The sequence below is a fragment of the Gloeophyllum trabeum genome (genome assembly GCF_000344685.1).
Source record: "Gloeophyllum trabeum ATCC 11539 unplaced genomic scaffold GLOTRscaffold_00010, whole genome shotgun sequence".
Classification (NCBI taxonomy): domain Eukaryota; kingdom Fungi; phylum Basidiomycota; class Agaricomycetes; order Gloeophyllales; family Gloeophyllaceae; genus Gloeophyllum; species Gloeophyllum trabeum.
Window position 1 is genome coordinate 345,930 of NW_006920419.1, and position 9,049 is coordinate 354,978.

Sequence of the window (9,049 nt, forward strand, 5' to 3'; positions counted from 1 at the left end):
GCCTGGACGTGCCGTGGAGAGATCCTGAAGCTTCTGTTGAATGCAGGCCAGCACCTGAATGCTGGCCTGTGAGTAAACCTTAGCATTGTCCACCGTGATGACCGGTATATGTCACCCCTGACCTGCAGTATAGTCGTAATGCAGGCTAAGTACATCGACACCCACCCATCCAAATAACTCTATACAAAATAACACTGGTCTACTATCTGGTTCTGGTTCATTCCTCCTAGGGCAGGGAGGAGACGAAGAGCCTGCTGTCGCCCTCCCCTCCCATGATCTGCCCGAGGAGCTCGGTGACAGCACCGGTACCCCACCGCCCCCCCCCTGCTAGTCGCTCCTGTGGCTCAGCTACGACAACCTCTGTGAACTCCTCTCAGTGCTGCGGCCCCCCTCCACCGCATTCCCTTTCAATCGCGTGTAGCACACATGTCTTCATCCGGCCGCAAGACACATGCAAACATCCGTCTAGCCTCCCTCAACATGAATGGATGGGCAGCCTTGTCACTCGGCCCCACCGCTATATCCAAATGGACAGCCATAAATGCTGAAATGAAAAATAAGCATATTGGAATCCTTGCAGTACAAGAAACCCACCTGACGGCAGCAATGGTGGACAATATCCACCACCTTTTTGGTCGCCGCCTGTGAGTCATAAACTCATCTGATCCAGATTGTCCTAGTGCATCTGCCGGTGTTGCCTTTGTCCTAAACCGTGAAATAACTGATGTAGGAAACTGCCAAACCTGTGAAATAATACCTGGCAGGGCCCTGTCACTCACCACCACCTGGCATAACTCGGAAACATTTACCATCATCAATGTCTATGCCCCGAATGATTATTCGCAGCACCCCACCTTTTGGGAAAACATTACATTGGGCATTAGGACCCTCTCAATACCCCTCCCTGACTTCATGGTTGGAGACTTCAATGTGGTGGAAGAACTGGTTGACCGGTCCCCGCCACGGCCTGACCCCCTTGCTGCAACTAATGCCCTCCGTGAACTGAGGCTAAACCTTGGTCTAACTGATGGCTGGCGTCATGATAACCCAGACGAACGGGCATACACTTACACCAGCAACCGGCACCATATGCCAAGAATTGACAGAATCTACACGAAACCCACTCACCTCCCATACCTCCATGGATGGCACAAAACACCAACAAGCATACCCACTGACCACTGCCTAATCGAGGTCCAATTCTCCCCTCCATCTGCCACCTTTGTGGGTGTGGGCCAATGGACATGGCCCCTGGGTCTGCTAAATGATCCAGCTCTACTGCAACAAATCCATCAGCGCAGATGTGAATTACTAGAAACACTCACTCTGCTGTCAAAAAACCGGTCCACTGACCACAATCCCCAGACCGCCTGGAAAACCTTTAAATCTGACATTGCCAGCCTCGGCAAGAAACATGCCAAAGTTGTCCTCGCAAAAATCAGCAGGAAGATAACTGACCTTGAGGCAGACATCAAGGACAGCCTGAACCATCCCACACTGGGAAGTGGTGAGGCATCACAAACGAACGCGGCCTTCCTGCAAAATGAACTTGACCATCTCATTAAAAAGCGCTTCCGCAAAGCACGCACCGTTGGTCAAGCCCAATGGGCAGTAAAAGGAGAAGTCCCTAGTACATACCTCAGTAAAGTCTACAAAGAACGCAAACCCCGGGACATTATACAATGCCTTACTGTGCAAACACCCAATGGCCCTCAGTACATCACGCGGACATCTGACATGGCACAAGTCGCTCGGGACCACCATAACAGCCTTCAAGACAAATACCACACGAACTGCGATGCTGCGGTGCTCAACGAGGCGCTACAGGAAGTCCTAAAATCGATCCCCGATGAGCAGTGCTTCAAGCCAAGTGCACCGCATGAGCTCGAGATGCCACTAACTTACGCACAAGTGCAGGCAGCACTGACAATGTCAAAATCAGGCTCAGCGACAGGGATTGATGGTATCCCATATGAACTGTGGAAAATACTTGACGAGACTCACACCATGAATGTGAAGCAAAATAAACTTTCATTTGATGTGGTCAAAGCGATGACAGCGGTCTTCATAGACATCCAGACCCATGGTGTTGTTTCCTCCATGAACTTTACCATTGGCTGGATGTGCCCCATCTTTAAAAAAAAGGAATGCGACAACATAGCCAACTACCGACCTATAACGCTCCTCAACACCGACTACAAAATACTTACAAAATCTCTGGCGCTGAGCCTGGCGAATGTTGCGCCCGCGCTCATCCATCGCGACCAAGCTGGTTTTGTTCCGGGGTGGTCGATTTTTGATCACATCCGCCTATCCAAAGTCATGATCGACTTTGCTGAAGCTACGGAGTCCAATGGCACCATCATAGCCCTTGACCAGGAAAAGGCCTATGATAAGATCAACCATGAGTATCTATGGCAAGTTCTCCAAGCGTTCCACCTACCTGAGATCTTCATCCGCACCATTGCCTCCCTATATGGCAATGCACACACCCATGTTATGATTAATGGCATCCTGAGTGCCCCCTTCCATGTTACCCGCGGTGTCCGTCAGGGTGACCCTCTATCCTGTCTCCTATTTGACCTAGCTATTGAGCCCCTGGCGTGCCTTCTGCGATCCTCTGCCCGTCTCACTGGGTATGACATCCCTGGAGTTTCTGATAAAATTCTTGCCACACTCTTCACTGATGACACTACAATCTACTTACCAAGAGGCAACCGCCTGTCAGAACTCCAGCAAATCCTTGACACCTGGTGCACGGCTTCAGGTGCGAAATTCAACACCGACAAAACTGAAATCATCCCAATCGGGTCTATGGAACACCGGCAAACGGTCATCACATCCCGTCGTTTGCACCCAGGTGATGACCCAATTCCCATATCTGTCCACATCGCTAAAGATGGGGAAACTGTCCGCTCCCTTGGGGCATGGATTGGGAATGGCATCGATGCCCTCTCCACCTGGGAAATCATCCTTGACAAAGTTGATCTTACACTCAAACGTCTTGGCCGTGGCCATCCCACTCTGAATAGTAAGAGGCATATGGTCCAGCACATAGCTGGTGGTATGACACAATACCTAACTAAAGTGCAAGGCATGCCAAAATCAGTAGAGGCTGCCCTTACCAAGGTTATCCGCTGCTTCATCTGGGATGGTGCTACCCAATCCCCCCTTGCGCTTGAACACCTGTACCTCGACATGTCTGAAGGCGGTATCAGCCTCCTTGACATTCAGGCCTGAAATGATGCCATTAAACTCACCTGGCTGCGAGACTACCTGAACCTGAGCCCAACCTGCCCAGCCTGGGCATTTATTACTGACATCCTCATCAACCAACTGGCACCCAAAGGCATCTCAGACTCCACCACACTTAATACCTTTCTCCAATCCTGGGATGCCCCAACCCAGGGTAAGCGGGCCGCCAGCCTGCCGAATGATATTATTGAGATGCTCCGAGTTGCGAGAACATATAATGTCACCTTTGCCCCGAAAAAGCTTGCCCGACACCTGAAGGAACAACTCCCTGCCTTCCACCACCTAGGTGTCCCTCCACGTACCTATGATTCCCGGGTAATGGACTGCCTGATGACTGATCACAAATCCTCCACGGTGGGAGGCCTGCTCCAGATCTCCCGTCGACTTACGCCTACTCCTGGACATAGAGTGCACTACCCACGCTCCTCCTGCGCCTGCGATGGCTGTCGTGCCGACAGGGTGGCAGGCTGTCTAAATCCCCATAAATGTGCCACCGCTGCGCAGAGGATCCTCCAGGCCCTACCAGCAATCTCAAACCCAGGTCACTGCCCACCAGATGATAACTTAACCCTAACTCACCACCGTTTGGAAAAAAACCGTCAGGCGCGCCTCGCCCGCGACCGCATTACTTTCAACCCCACCATGATGCTCAAGACATCTCTTGCTGAAGTCTTCAGATTTCCGCCAATGTCGATGCTAAACAGATCTCCCCGGCCTATCGGCTTGCAGCGCCTGCCCCGGGTGTTAATCTGGAGGATGAGCACATAACCCTGTACACGGATGGCTCATGTGAGGACAACGGAAACTCACCGCTCGCACAGGAGCTGGCATTTTTGTTGCACCTAACCACCCCCTCAATCGGGCACTCCGTGTCCCCGGACCTCTCCAGTCTAACCAAGTTGGAGAACTGTCCGCTATTATTGTGGCGCTCCAACTGGTTGATTGCTTCGCCCCTGTGACAATCATATCCGCCTCCCTGTATGCCATTGAAGGACTCACCTCCCACCTGGGCAACTGGGAGGATAAGGGCTGGATTAATGTCTCGAATGCCCCATTCTTCCAAGCTGCAGCTTACCAACTCCGTCGGAGATCTGCAGCCACACACTTCCAGTGGATAAAGGGCCATAGCGGCCACCCAGGCAATGAGGCTGCTGATGCCCTTGCCAAGGAAGGTGCCCGAAAGGACATCCCTGACAATATTGACATTACTGTCCCTGACAAATTTCTTCTCGAAGGAGCAAAACTATCAGAACTCACCCAGTCAATCACCTACAATGTTATGATCAAAAAACTTTTTCACGATCACACGTGTTTGACACACGCACACAGAACCGCACAGACATTGCAACCATGCATATCTCATCTTAAAAAACCCTTTCACGATCATTTATTATTTACGCATTGCTGCCTCACCAATTATAAACTATTCTACATTAATAACGACTGGTTTCCACATTCTCTTAGATACTCATGTAAACCTTTCCATTGACGCATGTACAAGTATATTTGGACATCCTGCAATATATAAGCCGCGACAGCAAAGGTCTCAGACCTTAGCTTCGATCTGGCATTTCATTCATGTCATTAGATCGAAGCTCCCTCTCCGCCTTCGCGTCGACATTGTCGATATCCCTCCATATTCTTCTCTCACCGTGGCACCTGTAACAAGGAGCCGAACACGGTACTCTCTTCGATCCTACCCATCCTACACCACCTACATTTATCCCATATCCGAACCCCTATTCTATCCCATCACACCCCACGCTCCAAGACAGATTCAAGAAAGACAGCTGAAGGCTATCAGGCGCTACAGACGGCACCTAGATAGAAATATAACCCTTTACTACTAACCGTTTGAATCCAATGCCTGTATTCAAGGGTGGTGCGTACGCACTAAGCTGGGCGAAAACCTACACGCATAGCGCGGGCTGTGGACACAGGGACTACCATATCCCCATCAGTCGCAGTGTTTGTAGGGAAGTAGTGGCACCGTAGTGACTCTTGAGAGTCAGCGAAAGTGGTGTGAGGGAGCTTAGAAAAGCAGCAATATCCTACCTTGGGTACAGAAGCTCCTGGGCTCGTGACCCTTGAGCGAAGAGGCAGACGCTGGGTACCAGACCAGAAGACCCGGGTCAGACAGCCTTGCAATCATTCCTATTCCTATCCATTAGCACCGACATCTACCCGAAATCTGTGAACTAAGTAGCAGATTTTGGTTCTTCCAACGAAGTTCGCACCACGGCCGATCACCGTTATCAGATCAACGACGAAACCCCTTGGTTCGGACCAACCCGACCATATTCACCAATTTCATATTCCACCACCCCACGTTCACCCCAGTCAGAAACCTCTGACGATATCTATCCACCCGACCTAAATCCCATAGCCATCCAAACCCTAATTGCCAGAGCAATGGCAGGCGAAGACGACCAGAAAGAAAGGAAAGGGCATGTTGCTAAGCCCGAGTACTTCGACGGAAACAAGGCCAAGTTCAAGGCCTGGTGGAGACAGGTACTCACGTACCTGAGAAACAATAAGAAGGATTTCGGTACGGACGATGAGAAGATCGACTTCGTCATCTCATATCTCAGAGGCCCCAAGGCAGAAGTTTGGTCGCAAAACTATTACGATCAACACTTCAGAGAGGAGACAGAAAGCTGGGGAAAGACATGGGCGGTTTTCAAAACGGAGATTACCAACGCGTTTCAGGATTTGAATCTTGCTGCACAGGCACAGATCGAGATTGACCATCTGCGCCAAGGACAGAGACCAGTTGAAGAGTATTTTCAGGAATTGGAAATACTAATGACGCAAGCCGGGTACAAGAAAGAAGATCAGTATATCCTGAAAACCGTCCGTACCAGCGTCAACGAGGCACTTGTCGACAAGGTTTACGGACAAGTCACGGTGCCAATGACATACGACGGATGGAAGGATGTACTGATCAAACTCGACAACGCCTGGCGGGAGCGTCATCAAGAGAAGGCCATGCGGGGCCTGAGAACAATACTGCCTAAGAAGGAAGGAGCGCCAGCGCCTAACGCCACAAATCAGACGCAGGCCACGCAAAGAGCACAACCGCCACAGAGACGTGACGGGACGGGAACAACGTTCATGGGAACAGGACAACCCATGGACGTAGACTGGGCATGCTTCAAATGCAAGGCCAAGCAGTCGGACACAGGAACGTGTGGAAGTGCGTGGCACATTCCCAACAGGAAGGGAAGAACCACAAATCAGGTCAGACAGGTGGATTGGACAAAGCCGACATCCGATTTCATCTCGGCAATCAAGGAGTGGTCAAGGAAGGATTCAAAGCAGCGGGTTTTGGCTTCGGCACAGCTTGAGCGCACCAAGCTCCATGCCTTTCAATTCTCATAATAAATATTCTGCGCTAGTCATAGAAGAACCAACTCCGAACAGTATCTATATTCAGAATGTCTCCATGCAATTTTACAAAGAACTTGAGTCCAAAGTAGCACAGGATGTACTTAATGCTACAGAACCAATCAAACAGGCAGAGGAGTCTTCTTCACAGAGCTTGGCAGGGCCTTAAAACCTGTGCTTAATTCCTCGAACAAAAAACAAAAACATTCAGAAAAAGATCGAGTGCGACGATCACAAAAACCAAAAAAAGAGATTCCTATCTTTCCTGAAGGACCTAAATTATTCAGGGTCGTACGAGGGTTAAAAAACGGCATGCAAATGGACCCGCCATTGACGCTCATGCAACTTGAGACTGAGAAAAGAAATGACGTGATAGCGCTCCTAGATACCAGGTGCACGGGTTCTTGTATCAATGAGAATACCGTTGTAAAACTCGGGTTAGAGCGACATCGTTTCGAAAACGATATACCAGTATTTAATGCAGACGACACTCTAAATGCGGCTGGTAACATCACCGAATATGTTCGAGTGAAGGGTCAAATCGGACACCATGAAGAAGTCTTGAATTTGCTAATCACAAATCTTGGCAAATCAGACGTTTGTCTTGGTTACGAATGGCTTGACTTCCACAACCCCGAAATTGACTGGCAGAAACAACTGCTGAATTTCACGCGTTGTCCACCGCGATGCGCAGAAATGCGTAAAACCCAGCAAATTAACCAAGTCGAAATCGAGGAGGAAGACTCCATCTTTATGATTGACCCCAACACCTGGATAAGACAGAAAACCCAAAATAAGAGGGAGTACGCGCGTTATTTATCAGCCAAGATGCTGCGAGCCACCACACTGGACATTGCTATTGAGGCCAACAAATCTAAGAAAGCAAAAACTTTCGAAGAATTGGTCCCGGAACAGTATCGTCCATTCAGTGACGTATTTAAAGAGGAAACATTCAATACGCTTCCAGAACATCGACCATGGGATCATGTCATCGAGCTTTTACCAGACAGTAAACCCTATTCTGGAAAAGTTTACGCAATGACGATCGATGAGCAAAAAGCGCTGGATGAATTCCTTGAAGATAACTTAAAGACTGGCAGGATCCGACCCTGCAAGTCACCCTGGGGAGCACCATTCTTCTTCGTCAAGAAAAACGACGGAAAACTGTGACCAGTCCAGGACTATCGCAAGTTGAACAAAATGATGAAGAAAAATAAATACCCCTTACCACTCATTGCGGACCTGATCAATAAATTAAAGAATGCAAAATATTATACGAAACTAGATATTCGCTGGGGATACAACAACATTCGCATGAAGGAAGGAGACGAAGAGAAAGCTGCTTTTATCACCAATCGCGGGCTCTTTGAACCACTCGTCATGTTTTTCGGGTTAACCAATAGCCCGGCGACCTTCCAAACAATGATGAATGATATCTTCAGAGCATTAATTATGCAAGGAAAAGTGATAGTGTATCTAGATGATATACTCATTTTCTCCGAAACCCTAGATGAACATCAAAAGATTGTCAAGCAGGTCTTCGAAATCCTCCGAGAGCATAAATGAACCTGCAAACCAGAAAAGTGCGAGCTTGAAACTGAGGAAACGGAGTATTTAGGTCATATTATTGGTCAAGGAACCGTTCAGATGGATCCTAAAAAGGTCCAAGGTGTCACGCAATGGCCGACGCCAACCAACAAAAAGGACATCCAACAATTCCTGGGGTTTGCAAATTTCTACAGAAAGTTCATAAAGGATTTTGCTGCCATCTCCCAACCTATGACCAAACTCACCAGACAAGCCGAGTGGACATGGGGACAGGAGCAACAGGAAGCGTTTGAAACCCTCAAAACAGCCATTACAAAAGCACCAGTACTGACAGTACCCAACGACCATGACCAATATCGCATAGAGTGTGATGCATCTAAATATGCACTAGGAGCAGTGCTCTCACAAAACCAAAATAATACATGGAAACCCATTGCATTCCTATCTAAAAGTCTCAATCTGGCAGAACGTAATTATGAGATCTACGACAGAGAAATGCTGGCAATCATGACAGCACTCGACGAATGGGACAATTTCCTTCGCGGTGCAAGACAGCAATTTGAGATTTATACTGATCACAAAAATCTCGAATATTTCAGAAAGCCGCAGAAACTCAATCAATGCCAAGCGCGCTGGGTCCTAGAACTCCAAAACTATGATTTTACCCTAATCCATCAACCGGGTAAAACTATGATCAGGGCAGACGCATTATCCCGTAGACCGGATCATGATAAAGGCGATTCTGACAATGAAAATGCTATCCTATTAAAACCTCACTGGTTTAGAAGCACGGAGGTGCTAGGCACCGAAGCCTTAAAAACCAAAATATTATCACACGTACATAATTATGAAGAATCCA

The 9,049-nt window shown here is 48.7% G+C and overlaps 4 protein-coding genes across 4 annotated transcripts; all 4 read left to right on the top strand.

The window, feature by feature from the left end:
- Positions 1-747: 747 nt before the first annotated feature.
- GLOTRDRAFT_28001 (DNase I-like protein) lies at positions 748-1,542 on the top strand (the record flags this gene model as incomplete). The annotated part of the gene is made up of 1 exon (XM_007869505.1): positions 748-1,542. A coding segment is annotated over one exon (795 nt), but the record flags the coding sequence as incomplete, so codon positions are not given.
- A 1,086-nt stretch (positions 1,543-2,628) lies between these two features.
- Positions 2,629-3,210, top strand: GLOTRDRAFT_24514 (uncharacterized protein; the record flags this gene model as incomplete). The annotated part of the gene is made up of 1 exon (XM_007869502.1): positions 2,629-3,210. A coding segment is annotated over one exon (582 nt), but the record flags the coding sequence as incomplete, so codon positions are not given.
- An 838-nt stretch (positions 3,211-4,048) lies between these two features.
- GLOTRDRAFT_6320 (ribonuclease H) lies at positions 4,049-4,432 on the top strand (the record flags this gene model as incomplete). The annotated part of the gene is made up of 1 exon (XM_007869479.1): positions 4,049-4,432. A coding segment is annotated over one exon (384 nt), but the record flags the coding sequence as incomplete, so codon positions are not given.
- Positions 4,433-5,565: 1,133 nt separating this feature from the next.
- GLOTRDRAFT_21348 (uncharacterized protein) lies at positions 5,566-6,177 on the top strand (the record flags this gene model as incomplete). The annotated part of the gene is made up of 1 exon (XM_007869492.1): positions 5,566-6,177. A coding segment is annotated over one exon (612 nt), but the record flags the coding sequence as incomplete, so codon positions are not given.
- Positions 6,178-9,049: the final 2,872 nt, after the last annotated feature.